General features: G+C 45.9%; 1 protein-coding gene across 1 annotated transcript in view; it reads left to right on the top strand.

The window, feature by feature from the left end:
- The first annotated feature begins 2,048 nt into the window (after window positions 1-2,048).
- The window catches only part of EHMT1 (euchromatic histone lysine methyltransferase 1), a 198,887-nt gene continuing 178,788 nt past the window's right edge, over window positions 2,049-22,147 (top strand). Inside the window, exon 1 of the mRNA XM_087418683.1 lies at window positions 2,049-2,102. Coding sequence (XP_087274809.1) covers window positions 2,082-2,102 — 21 coding nt within the window. The 5' untranslated portion in view covers window positions 2,049-2,081. The remainder of the gene's footprint in view (window positions 2,103-22,147) is intronic.

Here is a 22,147-nt window from a genome sequence, read left to right as displayed (position 1 = left end):
ATCTTTCTCCACGTCTAAACTCATTTATTCATTCAACAACTATTTATTGTGTCTCCTGCACGCCAAGCATTGTTCTTGGCACTAGGGAACACAAAACAAAACCCCCTTACATTCTGGTGCGGAAGACAGACACCAAAGCGATGGAGGGTCATGGAATAAAACTAGGCAAGGAGGTTCTGGGGTGTAGCATTTTAAAGTAGGGAGGCAAGGGAAGCCTGTGAAGAGGTGGTATTTAAGATGGAAGGACGGTAGAGAAGTGAGCCACACAGATACTTGAGAGAAAAAGGGACACCCTAAGGCCCAAGGCAGGAATGGAGGTAGAACGGATGGTGCCAGAGAGGAAGGTGTAGGTGAAGGCAGGTCAGATCACGCCGTGCAGGCCACAGAGGGCAACTCCTACTGGGCCGCCTGTCCCGAGGCTCCAGACAGCTTGGGGTCACTGGCCTGTCATGAGCTGACTTCGGCTGTCCCAAAGAAACCTGGGAAGGTTTCCTTGGTACTCGGGTCGTCCACTTCCTCCTCTGCACCTGTGTGCATCGTCAGTACCCAACTTAGTGGAGTAATTTTCCTGGAGTCTGTCTCCCATGAGATTGAGCCCTCATGGGGGCGGAGGGGAGGGGCAGATTAGCCTTCCAGTCAAGGCCTCTTCAGTTCTTGTTGCGAACACTGGCCCGAGAACCCCAATTTCAGGATGTGCTTCTTTCCTCAACTCTCAGGGGATGGAGAAACAGGTCTGGCCATGGGGAGCGGGTGGCCTAAGCCAACTTATGTGCTGCTGTCCAGTGAATGCTGCTTGGTCGGCAGGCAAGGTCTTGCCCTGTGCATAACTGGGTGGGAGGCAGGGAGCTTGGGGTGATCAAGGAGGCTGCCTAGCCGGGGCACACCTCTTAAGTGGAGCACGCCCCGATGGGGGGACTCCTCCCTATTGGGACATTCCCCACCCCACCCTCAGCCTTCCCAGTCAGGACACTGTCCCCAGCCAGGGCATACTCTCCTAGTGGGGCACCTTCCCTAATCAGAGCATCCTCTCCCACAATCTGGACATGCCTCCTGGCTGGAGCACTCCCGACCTGGGGCACCTCCCCTACCCGGAGCATCCCCAACGGAGGCAACCATTCCTGTTGACACATCTTCCCAAGTTGGGGCAATCCTCCCCTTTGGGACATTCCCTTCGTCCCGCTCAGGGCAGCCTTCTCAATCAGGACGTTGTCCCCAGCAGGCATACCCATGCTCCCAGCTGGAGCACGCCCCCAGCCGAGTACCCCCATAACCGGAGCAACCCCCAGCTACGGCATTCCCCCTAACCGGGCACCCCCCTAACCGGAACACCCCCCCGAGCTAATGCATTCCCCCTAACCGGAGCAACCTCCAGCTACGGCATTCCTCCTCACCGGGCACCCCCATAACCGGAGCACTCCCCATATAAGGCATTCCCCCTAACCGAGCACCCCCATAACCGGAACACCTCCCCAGCTAGGGCATTCCCCCTAACCGGAGCAACCCCCAGGTAGGGCATTCCCCCTAACCGGGCACCCCCATAACCGGAACCCCCCACTAGGGCATTCCCCCTAACCAGAGCAACGCCCAGCTAGGGCATTCCCCCTAACCGGGCACCCCCATAACCGGAGCACCGCCACAGGCCGGCCCCACTCCCCCCGCCGGGCACACCCCCCAACCGAGGCACCGCCCTAGGACGCAAGTCGGGGTCCGCCTTCTGCGAAGGCCGAGGAATCGATGTGTGTCCGGGGTTAGAGGTCAGGGTTCCTTCTCCACCCCGGCCAGCCCACCAGAATGCCTACGGAGAACGAGAGGCTGTTGGCGAAAACCGGAGGACGAAGTCCAGCCGCCCCGACGACTCCGGAAGGCCGCCCCTTCCGGCCCCGCCCCTCCCCGTCGGCGGCGCGCCCGGTTCCGGCCGGCGCAGGGCCGCCTGCGGACGCCGCACGTAGGGCCGCAGCGCGCAGGCGCGGGCGCGGGCGCAGGCGCAGACGCGCGCGGCCGGCCCCGCCCCGCCCTGGGCCGCGAGGCGCGGGCGGGGCGATGGCGCGCGGGAGGGCGGGGCCACGCTGCGGGCCCGGGCCATGGCCGCCGCCGACGCCGAGGTGAGGAGCGGGCCGGCGGCCGGCGGCCGGCGGGCGGGGCCGGCGGGCCGGCGCGGGCCGGGGCGGCGGCGGGCGGGCGCGCGCGGGCGGGGGTCGCCGCGCGGCGGAGCGCGGGCCCGGCCGCCGCCGCCGCCGCCTCCTGTCGCTGCCTCAGGCCGAGGCCGGGCCGAGGCCGCCGGCGTCCGGGCCGCGCTGCGCCGGGCGCGCTTTGTGCGGGGCGGGCGGGGCGCGCGGGGAGCCCGCGGAGGGCGGAGGACAAAAGGGAAAGTGGGGCGCGCCGGCCAACTTCGGGCGCCGCCGAGGCGAGGCTGTGGCCGCGGCCGCTCCGGCCCGCTGACCTTCCGCCCGTGGCGAGCGGGACGGCCCGTCTTCCCGGAAAGTTGGCGGGCCCGGCGCGCTGCTCCCCGGCGGAGCCGCCCGGGCCGGCCGCTGTCAGGGCGCGGGCGCGGCGTGGGCTCCCGCGCGGCAGCCGCTCTCGGCGGCGGGTGCGAAAGTTCCCTTCTTTTGTTAGCGCTCGTGGCCTCCGCGGCGCGCCTTCCCGGGTGGTTGGTCCCCTCGCCCGAGCCGCGCGGACACCGACTCCGGGGGCACGCACCGCCGGCGGGAGGGCGGCGGTCGTGCGGTCCCGGGGCTGGCACGGGGGGCCAGCTCGGAGAAAAGTGATGACCCGGCGGTTTTCTCAGATTGCCCCGTGTGTGGTGGTGACGGCGGGGACTGCTCGAGATGGGAGGCTCGGGCGCGGTGGGGAGCTGTTGCGGTGCTTGGTGCGTGCGTGCAACAGTGCATCTCGATCCAGGTCGTGGACAGCCTGTGTGTTTCTTTCTCTTTTCCTCGTTTTGGGACTTGACGTAAGTAAACTGGGAAGGTTCGGGGGAGTTCTTAAACTCAACGCGTGGAGTGTTTGTTGAGCGCCCACGACGTTCGAGGAAAGTGTTTGGCTCCGCGAACAGAAAGGTGGGTTGGATAACCCCGGTCACCTCCAGGCCTGTGGGAGAGCAGGTGTGCAGTGGGTCTTGGCGTCGCTGGCTGAGCACACGCCGGGTCCGGGCACCGGCTGAGCCCTGCAGGTGAGTCCTCTCGTTGAGCTTTCTCTGCCCTGTGCAGGGGTACCAAGAGGAGGAAACCAGACTGCGGAGAGAGGGAATCAGTTGTAGGACTAGCACTTGTTCTGTGTCTGGCACGTGGTGGGCTTTTAATAAATAATTGGTGACCAAGTAGCCCCAGATGTCTGTGATTCCGTAGGAGCCTTGAATAGAGGCTTGACTGAGCCGATGATGACAGCCTGTGCTTCCTAAGCCCTTACCTGTGTCCAGCCTGCCCTGGCGCTTCCTGCGAATTTAGAGCCAGACAGCAGTCTCATGAGGTAGGTCCTGTTAAACCCCCACTCGCAGATGAGACAGGCACAGTGAGGCCCATCGTCACAGAGAGCGTGGCTGGGGAGATGGATGCAGGTGGTCTGGCTCTGGGGCCTGTGCTGCTAAATGCGTGCTGTGTCTGTGGTGGTCGTTTTAAGTTGATGAAAGCTCTGGGTCTAGATTTGCGATTCCAAGTCTTTATTATGGTGGTCAAAGATGGGGTGAGGGGCCTCCTGGGCAGTGGGAAGGCATGGGGTCATCTCTTGCCACTAAATCTGGGGAATGGTTACTGGGTTCACTAACTGCCAGATGATTAAACCAGCAAAGTGGACACTTGGTGCTTATCTAACTGCATATTTATTCTTTCTTCTTTTCATTGACCTAGAAAGATAGTTACCACTTTTTCACACTAAAAAGAATTACTGAGGTAGTGGAATACATGTCCCACCCGCTTTTCGTAGATTAGTAAGTGGGGGCTCCTGGGGTTTAATGTGTGTTCAGGATTGTCCAGGACCAGAGCTTAGGACGGTGCACTTGACTTGAGGCTTTTGACCCAGCAAAATGTCACCTTTCAGCAGGGGGACCTTCCCAGGCAAATTGTATGCTTTTCTAGCAGGGTGGCTACTACGTATTTCTTTCTTTAAGGTTATTTTTTGTTTTTTAAGTAATTTTATTTATTTATTTTCTTTAAAGCCCCAGTAGATAGTTGTATGTCGTAGCTGCATATCCTTCTAGTTGCTGTATGTGGGACGTGGCCTTAGCATGGCCGGAGAGGTGGTGCGTTGGTGTGTGCCTGGGATCCGAACCCGGGCCGCCAGCAGCGGAGCGCGTGCACTTAACCGCTAAGCCATGGGGCCGGCCCAATTTTTTGTTTCTTAAAATAATATATGCACATGCATGTAGGTTAAAAAGTCAAATAATGCTAAAAGACGTTAAAAAAAGGTCACTCTCCTCTCCTGCCTTTCTAGAGAGGCAGCAGCCACTTGACGCTATCATTTACTTCATGTTTCTAAATAATATGCCTCTGATGTTATATCTTTTTTTTTTTTTTAAAGATTTTTTTTTAATTTATTTTTCCCCCAAAGCCCCAGTACATAGTTGTCTGTCATAGCTGCACATCCTTCTAGTTGCTGTATGTGGGACGCGGCCTCAGCGTGGCTGGAGGAGTGGTGCCTCGGTGCGCACCCGTGATCCGAACCCTGGCTGCCGGCAGCGGAGCGCACGCACTTAACCGCTAAGCCACGGGGTCGGCCCTGATGTTATATCTTTATTCACCAATTTTAGGGGTTATATGTTGGCTTCCACTAATAGTAGATGACAATTTCAATTCTCTCATACTCTCTGTTTGTTATCTAGATAACTCACAATTTTGGTTAAATCTGCGTCCAGAATCTTCGTCAGTCTATTCAGGGCATTATTATGCCGTGCTGAGCCAGACAGTAAACTACAATTGTATTTCTTTTTTTGTACAGCGTTTTTTCCTTCCCTGGAGTTAATAATTGCCTTATTTTTCCTTTGCCTGGTTTCCTTTGGACCTCAGAATAATGTTCTTGCGCCTTTCATTCTGTAAAATGTTTCCCAATTGAAGTTTTCACCCCTCAACCCTGCTGACTCAGCAGTTGGCTCCTCTGTCCCCTGCCCAGGTCAGAAGGCTTGTTCTCTTGGCCTGGTGCCCACTGCATCCTGGGAGTCCTCCTCACCTTTCTTGGGAGATGAGCCCCTTCCCTGCATCTAATGGCTCCCCTACATGTGAGCTTTACTCACATCGTGGTGCGTATTTACTGACTCGTGGTGGTGGAACACATTTTCCAGTAGCTTCCCAGTAGTCTGGTGGGAGGCAGACTTTTGGGACTTGCATGTCTGAAAGTGTATTTATTCTGTCACCACACTTAAAGAATAAGTTTGGCTGGGCTTGGCATTCCAGGTTGGAAGTGATTTTGGTTATTGCTCCAGTATCTTCTGGTTTTCATTGTTGCTGTTGGGAAGTCCAGTTTGATTCTTAATCCTTTTTTTTTTTTTTTTTTTTTGGAGGAAGATCAGCCCTGAGCTAACATCTGTGCCAATCCTCCTCTTTTTGCTGAGGAAGACCGCTTTGACCCCAAAGCCCCAGTAGATAGTTGTATGTCATAGTTGCACATCCTTCTAGCTGCTGTATGTGGGATGCAGCCTCAGCATGGCCGGACAAGCGGTGTGTTGGTGTGTGCCCGGGATCCGAACCCGGGCTGCCAGTAGCGGAGCATGAGCACTTTACCACTAAGCCACGGGGCTGGCCCCGTGATTCTTAATCCTTAGTAAGCATTATCCTCCCACCAAAGTTTTAGGATCATTGTGCCCTTGATTTTCGTACTTTTCATCATGTGCCTAGTGGTAGCCTTTTTTCATTTATCAGGCAGGGTACTAAGTAGCCCTGAAATCTGGGAATGGAGGCCCTTTCATTTAGAGAGTTTGTTTGCTACTATTTTCTCTGTGTTCTCCTTTTCCAGTTCCTTTAGTTGAATGTTGGACTTCCTGTGCTCAGTATTCTAATTTTTGAAATCTTTTCTCCTTGTCATGTCTTGATCTTTTTGTTCTACTTTTTGGGACTGTTTTTGACTATTTTCCAATTCTTTTACTGAATTTTTAACTTCTGTCATATTTTCATGTTCTTTACTGTTCTCTTTTCCTTTCTTAATGCTTCCTGTTCTTGTTTTATGTATACTATCTTTGCTTATATCTTAATTTCAGTTAAATGTTTAAAATTACAGTTAAAATTTAAAAAAAATGGTTAAAAAATTTTTGTTTCCTGCATTCTTTCCTTTCCTTTTTTTTTTTAATTTTTATTTATTTATTTTTCCCCCAAAGCCCCAGTAGATAGTTGTATGTCATAGTTGCACATCCTTGTAGTTGCTGTATGTGGGATGTGGCCTCAGCATGGCTGGAGAAGCAGTCGTCGGTGCGAGCCTGGGATCCGAGCCCGGGATCCGACCCTGGGCCACCAGCATCAGAGCGCACGCATTTAACTGCTAAGCCACGGGGCCGGCCCTCCTGCATTATTTCTGTTTCCCCTGCATCCCTCTTTGCTGTGGTATCTTTTGGTCTTTTTCTTTCATGCTGGAAACCTTCTTCCACTGTGTGGTGATCCTTGGCTGTTTATTCACTTTGAAGAATAAAGTACTAAAAATGGAAAGCTGAGTGTTTGGGGGGCTTGTTTACTTATTGCTGTCGCTGGAGGGTGATGACTAATGTTTTTTTGTTGGCTTGCCTCCAAATGTTATTATCTACTGGTTTGGTTTCCTTGGAGAAGGATCCTTCAGTCTCTTGCCTTGTTAGTGTAAGCTGGATGTTCTAGAGCTAGGTTAAGGGGCAGAGGGAAGAGGAGGGTCTTCCCATGGTTCAGTAGATAACCTTTTTACCTGATCTCCCTGTGTTACTCCTGTTTTCCTTTGTGCCTGCTGTGCCCAAGTGTGGTACGTTTCTGGTGGAGCTTTTACAGAGCTAGCCCTCTGGTCTCCTGTGGCAGCAGACGAGGAGGGCTTGCCTCAGTGGGCAGGAGGGGCCTGGGGACCTAGAAGTACAATGTTCCTTACTCGCATTTTTATACTCACACCCCTTTTTAGCTCCAGGTGTCACCCCCATCTTCTGAGCCTTTCCATGGTTCTGTGGGGCCAGTCAGCCTGCTTCTTAGCGGTAACTCCCTTATTTAGCTCCTTCTATCTCTGCTCTGTGGGGTGATTGAATTTTCCTCCATTTGCCATATTCCTATTCATGTTTTGTGTACAGTTTCAGGTGTCTCCTAGGTGAGTCTATGTTTCTCTTTCCTGTTCCTGTCTTTGGTTGGTTTTTGATATGAGCAGGAGGTGGAAAGTCTATTCTGCCATCTAGAAATCAGAAGCATTTATTGTAAATCTTTTTTTTTTAAAGATTTTATTTATTTTATTTTTTCCCCCCAAAGCCCCAGTGGATAGTTGTGTGTCGTAGCTGCACATCCTTCTAGTTGCTGTATGTGGGACTCGGCCTCAGGATGAACGGAGAAGTGGTGCCTCGATGCGCACCCGGGATCCGAACCCCGGGCCGCCAGCATCGCAGCGCGCGCACTTAACCACCAAGCCACAGGGCCGGCCCTTTTTTTTTTTTTTTTTTAACAGTTATTTTAATTTTATTTATTTTTCCCCCAAAGCCCCAGTAGATAGTTGTATGTCATAGCTGCACATCCTTCTAGTTGCTATATGTGGGACGCAGCCTCAGCATAGCCAGAGAAGTGGTGCATCTGTGCGCGCCGGGGATCCGAACCCAGGCCGCCAGCAGCAGAGTGCGCGCACTTAACCGCTAAGCCACGGGGCAGGCCCTGTAAATCTTGAGAAGCGAATTTTCACCCACCCTAAAAGCACAGCTGTCCTGTGGAAAGGGCTGCCCATCTCGAGATCTTACTGTGTAGTGTGTGGTTCTGGAGTCATAGCAGAGGTTAGCAAGGGCAACAGATGTGCCTCAGCCCTCATGTCCTTTGGGAGATGCTCTTGGAGACCCCACGTGTGGTCAGTGCCAGAGTGGGGCTGGAGCTCCATTTCCTGCTTCTGCTTTCTGTTGTAGCACAAACCAGTTTGTATGTTTGACCGCATTTTATTGAGTTTGTCTTTGAAAATAATTTATTTAACTGATAACCATGTTTTGGGCTCTTCTCTTTAGGAGCTCTATGTTCTCTGTCGTTTCGTTGGCCCGCCATGTTTGGTAGATGCCTTTATCTTACTGTAAGTGGCCGTTTTGATTTCAGCTTATGTTGCTTGCGCAGCAAATCAGGTAGGGAATAGTTATTGGAGCCATTATTTTGGCCTACTGCAGGTGTGATACAAAAAGCATCAGTTCCAGGATTGAGAAGTCCTCCCATTTACTGTTCTGCTTTTATTTTTTTTTAATTTTTTAATTTTTTTGTGAGGAAGATCAGCCCTGAGCTAACATCCATGCTAATCCTCCTCTTTTTGCTGAGGAAGACCAGCTCTGAGCTAACATCCATTGCCAGTCCTCCTTTTTTTTCCCCCAAAGCCCCAGTAGATAATTGTATGTTATGGTTGCACATCCTTCTAGTTGCTGTATGTGGGATGTGGCCTCAGCATGGCCGGAGAAGCAGTGCGTCGGTGCGTGCCCGGGATCCAAATCCGGGCCGCCAGTAGCCGAGTGTGCGCACCTAACCGCTAAGCCGCGGGGCCAGCCCTGTTCTGCTTTTATTTAACTTCTAGTATTTTCATTTATTTAAAAAAAAAAATCTCTTTGAAGGTTATGGATTTTGAAAAACAAAAGTTGAAGTGGTTCTTTTAACTCTTCGAAAGTGGTATTTATTTTGAAATGGTGTCTTCCTAGATAGAAGGTCACTTTCCCAATAACATCACTATCAGTTGCTATTTTGTTTTGGAAAGTTTTTGGACTGCTTTCTGCATCCTACTTTTAATAGGTTTGTAGTTCTTGATCAGATCTATTTAAAATGCTCTTTCCAAGGGGTCTATAAGCATTTAATTGATTGAGCACCTTCTGTTTATGAGGTGCTATTCTAGACATTGTGTAGAGGATATACAAGTTTTTGAGATTAGTCCCTGATTTCATGAAATTTAAGAGTGTAATAGAACAAATGTTACCAAGCAGGACATGAGACGGAATCACTTAAAAGTAAGCAAGATGAGGCCTGTGTCGTTGCACTGATTGTTGCAGCCAGACTGTTTTGGGAAAGGCTCCTTGAGGAAGATTAGTTAGTCCAGGTCTTAAAGGAGGTGAGGCATGAATTGGAATGGCTATGTATATAGTATGTATGTTTCAAAAAAAAAAAAAAAAAAAGTAGACATTTTAGCAAATCTAGAAAATTGAAACCTAAGAATGCCAAATATTTGTCATCTGTTTTTTTCTGATGCTTATGAGTGTGCATGTTGATGTTTATAAGTGGCTGTAATTGGTAAGTACGTGCTATTTGCACTCTCCTGTTTCACATATTATCTCGTGCATCCGTGCCTTTGACATTTTTAATAACCACTTGGTGTTTGTTATCTAGATGTCCCCATTTCCTTGGTTGTGAATTGGGTGAGTCTGTATCCTTTGGTGCATGGTGGAATTACTAAGTCAGAAGGGGCAGGTGGCATGAGGTGAAGCTGGAGTGGCAGGGCCAGGTCACATAGGGCCTTGTCACTGTGGTGACAGGTTGGTAGTTTCCTGGGCACTGTAGACAGTCACTGAAGGAGTTTAGGCACGAATGCATGCTGCTGTGTGGAGAGTGGATTGAAGGATTATCGAGTGGAAGCAGGGGGACCAGTGAATAGGTCTTGGGCCCGGTGGCATGGTGGGGATGCAGAGAGGCTCATGGATTGTCAAGGTATATATGTTTAAATATAATTTTTTGGGTAGGTAAGACAGTTATATGGTTCAAAATTCAAAAAGCATAAAAGTATAAAGTGAAACATCTCCCTCCTTTGTGCGCTAGCCACTCAGTTCTTCTCTGGGCAGGCCGCCACTATTGTAATCATTGAACATATACAAGGAAATGCTTATGTAGATATTTTATCATTGAACTTTTTCAAACCGATTCAGAAGTAGATATGGTGGTAGAATGAGCTCCATGTACCTAGCCCCAGCATCAGCAGTTCTCTCCTCATGGCCAGTCCCCACGCCATCCTCAGTGACTTTGAAGCAGTTATCAGACGTTTCATCTGTGAATATTTCAGTTAGTATAAATATTTCAGTCAATAGATATCCAGTCACTGTTTAGATTTATTTCATTTCACATTGGGAAAAAATATGTTCTGTTCATTGCCCTTGATAGATCTCTCTTAAATCTCAGTCTATTGATGTCCATTCTTTATTTTTCTCTTGTTATTAAGTTTTGAAGATAATGGTTCATTTGTCCCAAAATTTCCCATAACCTTGATTTTGCTGATTGCATTCTTATGATGTTGTTTAACATGTTCCTCTGTGCTCTGTATTTCCTGTCATTGATATTTAAGATCTAGAGCTGCTGTTTTCCAGAATGATGGCCGGTAGCCACATGTGGCTCTTGAGCAATTGAAATGTGGTTATTGTGAATTGAGATGTGCTGTGAGTGCAAAATACACACGGATTTCAAAGTTGGTGCGAGAAAGAATGTAAAGTGTCACATTAGTACTTTAAAAAAGTATTGATTGCATGTTGGAATATAATATTTTGTATATTTGGGTTAAATAAAATATTACTAAAAGTAATTTGTGTTTCTAATTCCTTTTTTTAATGTGGTTACTAGAAAATTTAAAATTACATATATGGCTCACACTTGTGGCTCACGTTGTCTTTTTTTTTTTTTTTGGTGAGGAAGATCGGCCCTGAGCTAACATACGTACTAATCCCCCTCTTTTTGCTGAGGAAGACCGGCTCTGAGCTAACATCTATTGCCAATCCTCCTCCTTTTTTTTCCCCCCCAAAGCTCCAGTAGATAGTTGTATGTCATAGTTGCACATCCTTCTAGTTGCTGTATGTGGGACGCGGCCTCAGCATGGCCAGAGAAGTGGTGCATCCGTGTGTGCCCAGGATCCGAACCCAGGCCGCCAGTAGCGGAGTGCGCGCACTTAACCGCTAAGCCACGGGGCCGGCCCTCACGTTGTCTTTTGATTGGACAGCTCTGGGCTAGAGGCTCCATCAGATGTAGGTTTGTCTTTTTTTTTTTTTTTTTTTTTTTTTATTTCTAAAAATTGCTTACCGAACTTTAATTTTTTTTTTTTTTTTAAGATTTTATTTATTCATTTTTTCCCCCCAAAGCCCCAGTAGATAGTTGTATGTCATAGGTTCACATCCTTCTAGTTGCTGCACGTGGGACTCGGCCTCGCGTTGGACGGAGAAGTGGCGCCTTGGGGCTTGCCCGGGATCCGAACCCGGGCCGCCAGCATCAGAGCGCGCTCACTTAACCGCTAAGCCACGGAGCTGGCCCTCGAACTTTAATTTTTTTAAATTTTTTTTTTTTTTTTTTTTAAAGATTTTATTTATTTTATTTTTTCCCCCCAAAGCCCCAGTAGATAGTTGTATGTCATAGCTGCACATCCTTCTAGTTGCTGTATGTGGGACTCGGCCTCAGGATGGACGGAGAAGCGGTGCCTCGATGCGCACCCGGGATCCGAACCCGGGCCACCAGCATTGCAGCGCGCGCACTTAACCACCAAGCCACAGGGCCGGCCCAATTTTTTTAAATTTTAAAGACATTGATTTCTCTTCCAATATCTCTAGATCAGGCAATAGAGCTCCAATTTATATACATTTGGTACATTTTATAAAATGTAAAATTCTCTAATTAAAATTTTTAAACAAAATATATCTATTGATTTAACTTAACAGAAATTTAGACAGAAATGATTGCACTGTATCCTGGATTTCAGCCTTTAACAATAATATCGGCTGTTGTTTTAATATGTAATGCAGTTAAAACAAATATTTAATTGCTGGTTGGTTTTATTTTTAAAATTTTTGTTTATTGCAGTAACATTGGTTTATAACATTGTAAAAATTTCAGGTGTACATCATTGTACTTCTATTTCTGCATAGATTACATCATGTTCACCACCAAATTACTAATTACAACCCATCACCACACACATGTACCGAATTATCCCTTTCACCCTCCTCCCTCCCCCCTTCCCCTCTGGTAACCACCAATCCAATCTCTGTCTCTATGTGTTTGTTTATTGTTGTTATTATCTACTACTTAATGAAGGAAATCATACGGTATTTGACCTTCTCCCTCTGACTTATTTCACTTTGCATCATGCCCTCAATGTCCATCCATGTTGTCACAAATGGCTGGATTTCATCGTTTCTTATGGCTGAGTAGTATTCCATTGTGTATATATACCACAGCTTTTTTATCCATTCGTCCCTTGATGGGCACTTAGGTTGCTTCCAAGTCTTGGCTATCGTGAATAAGGCTGCAATGAACACAGGGGTGCATGTACCTTTGCAAATTGGTGTTTTCAAGTTCTTTGGATAAATACCCAACAGTGGAATAGCTGGATCATATGGTAGTTCTATCGTTGATTTTTTGAGGAATCTCCATACTGTTTTCCATAGTGGCTGCACCAGTTTGCACTCCCACCAGCAGTGTATGAGAGTTCCCTTCTCTCCACATCCTCTCCAACACATGTTGTTTCCTGTCTTGTTAATTATAGCCATTCTGACGGGCGTGAGGTGATATCTCATTGTAGTTTTGATTTGCATTTCCCTGATAGTTAATGATTTTGAACTTGTTTTTTAGCAAGAATATATGTAACTGGTATTGAGGTTTTTTTAATCAGGCATAATAAGTCTGATCATTTTGCTTTGTGATGTTAACAGTCATTGATATTCATTGCTCAGAATCATTAACTGATTAGGGGTTGCAAAATGGCACTCTCTTCATTTTTTTTTTTTTTTGTGAGGAAGATCAGCCCTGGGCTAACATCTATGCTAATCCTCCTCTTTTTGCTGAAGAAGACCAGCTCTGAGCTAACATCTATTGCCAATCCTCCTCCTTTTTTTTACCCCCCAAAGCCCCAGCAGATAGCTGTACGTCATAGTTGCACATCCTTCTAGTTGCTGTATGTGGGGACGCGGCCTCAGCATGGCCAGAGAAGCGGTGCATCCGTGTGTGCCCAGGATCCGAACCTGGGCCGCCAGTAGCGGAACGCGCGCACTTAACCGCTGAGCCACAGGGCCGGCCCCTTTCTTCATTTATTAACTGGGGTACCTCTACAAAGAACAACTCCTTGGTTACTGTGAAGTACAACTCCTACGGGAGAGGGGGGATGGATTCTTGGTACTATATGGAAAGCACCTGCTACCCAGTAGCCTCCTGATAAGCACTAGCCGAAGAAAGGCTTAGAGGGTTCTCCGTCCTGTGTGGTTTGAAAATTGTTTGCTAAGCTGGTTAAGATGAACTCTATCCTTGGAGTCTAGGTCGTCTCCTCCCTATCAGATTCCAAGGCTAGCATTTAGACTTCGAGAATCTTGGTTGCTTCCCCATCCTTGCTGGTTGCCTGTGTTCTGTGAACTCCTTGAACTCGAAGGTGAAACAAAATGCCAGTCATTATATGGGCCAGTGAATGGTCAAGTGTTCCCCTGTCTCCAGCTGAGTCAGCCCTCTATTTTCCTTCTCTTATAGAAGTAGTCTGCTAGAATTTGTCATTATGGTTTTGTAGTACCTGTCGCTAGCCAGGTTCAGTAACAATAAGACATTTAACCAAAGCATGAAGACTGTATTTTTTTTTGGTAAATTTTATTAATGTATGATACATATCAGAAAAATGCACACGTTATGTATGTGTTATCATACATGTCTCCAGTACCTAGTTCAAGCAGGAAACATTACCAGAGCCTCTTTATGCCCCTTCCAGTCCTGCACTTCCCCAAGGGTGTCTGCTACCCAGACTTCTGATACCTGGGTTAGTTTTGCCTGATTCTGAACTTTATATAAAGGACGTCGTGCAGTGTGTGCTCTACAATCAACGTGATGTTTCTAAGATTCATCTGTGCTGTTGCATACTGTGGTAGTTTGTTTATTCTCATTACTGTATAATTTTCCATTGTCTGAGTATGCCACAGTTTCTTTATTCATCGTATTATCCATGGACATTTGAATTGTTTCCAGTTTTGGAGTATTCAAATAAAGGTGATGTGAACATTCTCGTATGTGTTTTTTGGTGAACGTAGGTACACGTTTCTTTTGGGGTTTACCTAGGAGTGGGAATGTCGAGTCACGGTATGTGCAAATACATCCCGAGTGGTTGTGCCAAATGACAAATGTAAGAAAGCACCGATTGCTCCAGGTCCTCGGTAACACTTGATGTTGTTTGTCCTTTGCTTTTTAGCCATGCTGGTAGGTGTGTAGTGGGTCTTACTGTGGTTTAATTTGCATTTCCTCAATGAGTAATAATGTTGAGTGCCAGTATGCTTTTTGGTTATTTTGTTTAGCCACTTTTGGGATGTTCCTATTTAAACATCTGTATTTTTTGGGGGAAGATATTTTATTCCTTTATATAGGTGGATAATATTCCATTGTATGGATATACTGCATTTTGTTTATCCATTTATCAGTTTCCTTTTTTTGGCTGTTATGAGTAATGCTGCTATGAATATTCACGAACAAGTGTTGTATAGACATATGTTTTCATTTCTTTTGGGTGTATACTTACGAGTAGAATTGCTGGGCATATGGGCATAGAGTTAGAGTGAGAAAACTGCCAAACTGTTTTCCACAGCAGTTGTGGCATTTTACGTTCCTACCAGCAATGTACGAGGAGTCCCATTTCTCCACGTTCTTGTCAACACTTGTTGTTAGCTGTCTTTTTGATTATAGGCATTCTCTTGGATGTGAAGTGGTATCTCTTTGTGTTTGTTTTTCCCCCCAGTTATTCAGGTCATATTGGTTTATAATATTGTGTAATTTCAGGTGTACATTATTATTTATTAGTTTCTGTATAGACTGCATCGTGCTCACCACAATAGTCTAATTTTTATCCATCACTATACATATGTGCCCCTTTACCCCTTTCGCCCACTCCCCCCACCCCTTCCCCTCTGGTAACCACTAATCTGCTTTCTTTATCTATGTGTTTATTTATCTTCCATATATACGTGAAATCATACAGTGTTTGTTTTTCTCTGTCTGGTTTATTTTATTATTTTTTTAATTTTTATTTACTTATTTTTCCCCCAAAGCCCCAGTAGATAGTTGTGTGTCATAGCTGCACATCCTTCTAGTTGCTGTATGTGGGACGTGGCCTCAGCATGGCTGGAGAAGTGGTGCGTCGGTGCACGCCCGGGATCCGAACCCGGGCCTCCAGCAGCGGAGCGCGCGTACTTAACCACTAAGCCATGGGGCCGGCCCTCTGTCTGGCTTATTTCACTTATTTTTTTTTCCTTTTTTTTTTTTTTTTATAATTCTTTCCTTGTTTATTGCAGAAACATTGGTTTATAACATTGCAAAAATTTCAGGTGTACATCATTGTACTTCTATTTCCGCATGGACTACATCATGTTCACCACCAAAATACTAATTACAACCCATCACCACACACATGTACCGAATTATCCCTTTCACCCTCCTCCCTCCCCCCTTCCCCTCTGGTAACCACCAATCCAATCTCTGTCCCTATGTGTTTGTTTATTGTTGTTATTATCTACTACTTAATGAAGGAAATCATACGGTATTTGGCCTTCTCCCTCTGACTTATTTCACTTTGCATTATACCCTCAATGTCCATCCATGTTGTCACAAATGGCTGGATTTCATTGTTTCTTATGGCTGAGTAGTATTCCATTGTGTATATATACCACAGCTTCTTTATCCATTCGTCCCTTGATGGGCACTTAGGTTGCTTCCAAGTCTTAGCTATCGTGAATAAGGCTGCAATGAACACAGGGGTGCATGTACCTTTGCAAATTGGTGTTTTCAAGTTCTTTGGATAAATACCCAACAGTGGAATAGCTGGATCATATGGTAGTTCTATCGTTGATTTTTTGAGGAATCTCCATACTGTTTTCCATAGTGGCTGCACCAGTTTGCACTCCCACCAGCAGTGTATGAGAGTTCCCTTCTCTCCACATCCTCTCCAACACATGTTGTTTCCTGTCTTGTTAATTATAGCCATTCTGACGGGCGTGAGGTGATATCTCATTGTAGTTTTGATTTGCATTTCCCTGATAGTTAGTGATTTTGAACATCTTTTCATGTGTCTGTTGGCCATCTGTATATCTTCTTTGGAGAAATGTCTGTTCAGGTCTTTTGCCCATTTTTTAATTGGGTTGGTAGTTTTTTTGTTGTTGAGATGCATGAGTTCTTTATATATTTTGGAGATTAAGCCCTTATCAGATGTATGGTTTGCAAATATCTTCTCCCAATTGTTAGGTTGTCTTTTCGTTTTGTTGATGGTTTCCTTTGCTGTGCAGAAGCTTTTTAGTTTGATGTAGTCCCATTTGTTTATTTTTTCTATTGTTTCTCTTGCCCGGTCAGATGTGGTGTTTGGCTTATTTCACTTAACATAATACCCTCAAGGTCCATCCATGCTGTTCCAAATAGGACGATTTTGTCTTTTTTTATGGCTGCGTAGTAGTCTCTTGTATATATATATGCCACATCTTCTTTATTCATTCATCAGTTGATGGGTGCCTGGGTTGCTTCCATGTCTTGGCTGTTATGAATAATGCTGCAATGAACATGGGGTGTGTAAATCTCTTTGAATTGTTGATTTCGTGTTCTTTGGATAAGTACCCAGTATTGGGATAGCTGGATTGTATGGTATTTCTATTTTTAATTTTTTGAGAACTCTCCATACTGTTTTCCATATTGGTTGCACCAGTTTGCATTCCCACCAGCATTGTATGAGGGTTCTTTTTTTTCCATATTCTCACCATATTTTGTTGAGAATTTTTGCATCTATGTTCATCAGTGATATTGGCCTGTAATGTTCCTTCTTTGTGTTGTTCTTGTCTGGTTTTGGTATCAGGATAATGTTGTCCTCATAGAATGAGTTAGGAAGCATTCCATCTTCAGTTTTTTGGTATAGTTTGAGAAGGATAGATATTAATCTTCTTTGAATGTTTGGTACAATTCTCCAGAGAAGCCATCTTGTCCTGTACTTTTGTTTTTGTTTTTTGGGAGCTTTTTGATTACTGTTTCAATCTCTTTACTTGTGATTGGTCTATTCAGGTTCTCTATTTCTTTTTGATTCAGTTTTGCGAGGTTGTATGAGTCTAAGAATTTATATATTTCTTCTATGTTGTCCAATTTGTTGGTGTATAGTTTTTCGTAGTATTCTCTCATAATTCTTTGTGTTTCTGTGGAATCCGTTGTAATTTCTCTTCTTTCATTTTTAATTTTATTTATTTGTGCCTTCTCTCTTTTTTTCTTAGTGACTCTGGCTAAGGGTTTGTCAATTTTGTTTGTCTTTTCAAAGAACCAGCTGTTAGTTGCATCGATCCCTTCTATCGTTTTTTTAAGGCTTTATTTTACTTATTTCTGCTCTAATTATTATTTTCCTCCTTCTGCTGACTTTGGGCTTTGTTCTTCCTTTTCTAGTTCTGTTAGGTGTAGTTTAAGATTACTTATTTGAGATTTTTCTTCTTTGTTGAGGTGGGCCTGTATTGCTATAAATTTTCCTTAGTTCTGCTTTTGGTGCATCCCATAAGAGTTGGTATGTTGTATTCTCATTTTCATTTGTCTCCAGGTATTTTTTATTTTTTTCATTGATCCAGTGGTTGTTCAGTAGCGTGTTGTTTAGTCTCCACATATTTGTGACTTTCCTAGCCTTTTTCTTGTAGTGAATCTATAGTTTCATAGCATTGTGCTCAGAAAAGATGCTTGCTATGATTTCAATCTTCTTAAATTTATTGAGGCCTGCCTTGTTTCCCAACATATGGTCTATCTTTGAGAATGTTCCATGTGCACTTGAGAAGAATGTGTATTCTGCTGTTTTTGGATAGGATGTTCTATATGTATCTATAAAGTCCATCTTGTCTGGTATTTCATTTAAGGCCACTGTTTCCTTGTTGGCTTTCTGTCTGGATGATCTGTCCATTGATGTAAGTGAGGTGTTGAGGTCCCCTACTATTATTGTGTTTCTGTCACTTTCTCCCTTTAGGTCTGTTAATAGTTGCTTTGTATACTTTGGTGCTCCTGTGTTAGGTGCACATATATTCATAAGTGTTATGTCCTCTTGATGGAATGTCCCTTTTGTCATTATATACTGCCCCTCTTTGTCTCTCTTTGCCTTTTTTATTTTGAAGTCTACTTTGATATAAGTATGGCAACACTTGCTTTATTTTGCTTGCCATTTGCTTAGAGTATCGTCATCCATCCCTTCACTCTGAACCTATGTTTGTTTTTAGAGCTGAGATGTGTTTCCTGGAGGCAGCATATTGTTGGGTCTTGATTTTTTATTTTTTTTTTAAAGATTTTATTTATTTACTTTTCCCCCCAAAGCCCCAGTAGATAGTTGTGTGTCACAGCTGCACATCCTTCTAGTTGCTGCATGTGGGACGCGGCCTCAGCATGGCCGGAGAAGCAGCGCGTCAGTGCGAGCCCGGGATCCGAACCCGGGTCGCCAGCAGTGGAGCGCGCTCACCCAACCACCAAGCCACGGGGCTGGCCCATGGGTCTTGATTTTTGATCCATCCAGCCACTCTTTGTTTTTCTTTTGTGAGGAAGATCAGCCCTGAGCTAACATCCATGCCAATCCCCCTCCTTTTGCTGAGGAAGACTTGCCCTGGGCTAACATCTGTGCCCATCTTCCTCTACTTTATATGGGACCCCGCCGAAGCATGGCCTGACAAGTGGTCCATCGGTGCGCACCTGGGATCCGAACCCGGGTCGCCAGCAGCGGGCCGCACGCACTTAACCGCTACACCGCGGGGCCGGCCTCAGTCTTTGTTTTTTGATTGGAGAATGCAATCCATTTACATTTAGAGTGATTATTGATATATGAGGGGTCAATACTGCCATTTTATCTCTTGTTTTCCGGTTCCATATTTCCATTGTTTCTTTTCTCTTGTATTTCTGACTGCCGTTTCAGTTTGGTGGTTTTCTCTGTTTTCTTTTTATTTGTGATTTGTGACTCTGCTCTGATTTTTTTGTTTAGTGGTTACCGTGAGGTTTGTATAAAAGATCTCATAGATATGATAGTCCATTTTCTGATAGCCTCTTATCTCCATTAGCCTAAGCAGCTTCCATCCCTCTCCTCTTCCCCTTCTGAGTTACTCTTGTCACAAATTGTTCTTTTCTGTGTTGTGAGTTTGTGACTAAATTGAAGTGTTTATGGTTATTTTTGATGCTTTCCTTCCTTTTGTCTTTTATGTTATAATTGTTTACTGACCTATTCTGATATAGAGCTGCAATTTTCTGATTTTGTCTATTTATCTCCTTGCTCAAGGCTTTGTAAACCTTTGCCTTTTGTTACAGGTTGGAGGGCTTCCTTCATCATTTCTTGTAAGGGAGGTATAGTGGCAATGAACTCCCTCAGCTTTTGTTTATCTGGCAAGGCTTTTATTTCTCCATCATATCTGGAGGATAGTTTTGCTATATAGAGTATTCTTGGCTGGAAGTTTTTCTCTTTCAGTATTTTGAATATATCATTCCATTCTCTCCTAGCCTGTAAGGTTTCTGCTGAGAAATCCACTGAAAACCCAATATGGGTTCCTTTGTGGGTTATTTTCTTCTGCCCTACTGCCCTTAATATTTTTTCTTTGTCATTGACTTTTGCCGGTTTTAATAGTATATGCCTTGGAGAAGTTCTTTTTGCGTTGATGTAATTAAGAGTTCTGTTGGCTTCATGTGCTTGTAAATCCAGTTTCTTCACAGGTTTGGGAAGTTCTCAGCTATTATTTCTTTGAACAGGCTTTCTGCTCCATTCTCCCTTGAAATACCTATAATCCTTAGGTTGCTTTTCCTAATTGAGTCAGAAATTTATCGAAGAATTTCTTCATTTTTAAAAATCTTAGTTCTCTTTCCTCCTCCACCTGAAGTATTTCTTTATTTCTGTCTTCTGAATGACTAGTTCTGTCCTCTGTAACATCAGCTTTATTTTTTTTGGATTCTAGATTATTTTTTTTTCTCATTAATTGTGTTCTTCATATCCAGAATTTCTGTTTGGTTTTTTCTTTTTTTTAGAGTTTCAGTCTCTTTGGTGAAGTATTCCTTCTGCTCATTCTGAGCTCATTGAACTTTCTGAGTTTTCTTCCTTTCTTTCTTCCTTCCTTCCCTCCAATCCCCTCCCCTCCCCTCCCTTCCCTTCCTTCCCTTCTTTCTTTCCTCTGAGGAGGATTGGCTCTGAGCTAACATCTGTTCCCATCTTTCTCTATTTTGTATGTAGGATGCTGCTACAGCATGGCTTGATGAGTGGTGCGTTGGTCCGTGCCTGGGATTCAAGCCTGTGAACCCTGGGCTGCTGAAGCAGAGCATGTGAATTTAAGCACTATGCCACTGGGCTGGCCCCCTGAGTTTGCTTGTAATTCGTTGAGTTTCTTTTTTCTTTTTTCTTTTTTTTTTTGCTGAGGAAGATTAGCCCTGAGCTAACATCTGTTGCCAGTCTTTGTCTTTTTTTGCTAGAGGAAGATTAGTCCTGACCTAACAACTGTGCAAGTCTTTCTCCACTTTATATGTGGGTTGCTGCCACAGTATGGCTGATGAGTGATGTAGGTCTGTGCCTGGGATCTAACCCGTGAACTCTGGCCACTGAAGTGGAGTGCGCTGAACTTAACCACTACGCCATGGGGCCGGCCCCTCCTTGAGTTTCTTTGTGACAACTATTTTGAATTCTCTGTCATTTAGATTGTAAATTTCTGTGAGTTCAGGATTGGTTTCTGGAGACTTGTCATTTTTCTTCTGCTCTGAAGTGTTAATGTAGTTCTTCATGGTGTTTGATGAAGTGATCCTTTGCTGGTACATTTGTGGTAGTATCAGTTCGCAGATTCCACGTGCCACCGCTGGGAGGGGGGCAGGAGCTGTGTGTTCTGATCCTGCCCCATCTGCTGGAAGTCGTGCAGGTAGGGCTGCTCTGTGTTTGCCCAGGCCGGCCGCAGCGGCTCTGCAAGTTCTGCTCCTGTGGGCAGGCCTCTGTGCTGAGCAGGCAGGTGGGGCAGCATAGGCAGGGCCTCTGTGCTTGGCAGGGGACCAGCTGAGCTGCTGTGTGCTAGGCAGGAGGAGCACCTATGTGGAGGCTGAGCTGCCACTCAATGGGACCCATGAGCTGCTGTGCTCCATGGGTGGGGCGCCTTCTCACCTGCACTGCACTAGGGGGGAGGGGTGCCCACGTAGGGGCTGCGCTGGCGCTTGGTGGATCCTGGGGGCTGCTGTGCTCCGGAGGCGGGGGCACCTTCTCGCCTGCGCTGTGCTCAGCAGGTAGGGCTGAGCATTCCCACCGGCAGGGTGCCGTGGGACAGTGGGTGCTCCTGTGGGCTGGGCTGCAACTCCGAAAACGTTCATGCAGGCCAGGCTGTCCTGCCTCCTCTTACAGTCACGCCGGCTGCTGTGTGAGCATCCATGACCTTGCTCGCTGCTGCTGGGGCCAGGGAGGGGTGCGCTCGCCTATTTCCACTGCCTCCTGGCGATCCAGGTGTATGGCTGCGTGGATCTGTCAGAAGTCCTGTTCTGCTGTACAGGGAGTCCTCTGCTGGTTAATGAATGTCCATTTAGTTGTAACTTAAAGGGGAAAGACTAACGGAACAACTCACTCCGCCTTGATGGTGACGTCGCTTGGACCCTTGTTGTGTGTTTTTTTTTTTTTTGTGAGAAAGATCGGCCCTGAGCTAACATCTGCCAATCCTCCTCTTTTTTTTTTTTTGTTGAGGAAGACTGGCCTTGGGCTAACATCCATGCCCATCTTCCTCTACTTTATATGGGACGCCGCCACTGCATGGCCCGACAAGCGGTGTGTTGGTGTGTGCCCAGGATCTGAACCCTCGAACCCTGGGCCGCTGCAGCGGAGTGCGCACACCTAACCGCTTGCGCCACCGGGCTGGCCCCCTTGTTGTGGTTTTGATTTGGATTTCCCTAATGACTAATGATGTTTAGGGTTTTTTTTGGCTTATTGGCCATTTGTGTATCTCCTTTGCAGAAATGTCTCTAGTAATCCTTTGCCCATTTCAATTGGATTGTTTGCATTTTTGTTGTTGAATTGTGAAAGTTTTTTGAATATTGAAGATTGTATATACAAATCCCATATAGATATATGATTAGCAAATATTTTCTCT

This window comes from Ceratotherium simum, chromosome 29, assembly GCF_057802395.1.
Source record: "Ceratotherium simum simum isolate JZ-2026a chromosome 29, ASM5780239v1, whole genome shotgun sequence".
In the NCBI taxonomy this organism is placed as follows: Eukaryota; Metazoa; Chordata; class Mammalia; order Perissodactyla; family Rhinocerotidae; genus Ceratotherium; species Ceratotherium simum.
Note: the sequence above shows the minus strand (reverse complement) of the source record. Positions and strands in the feature narration are given on the sequence as shown.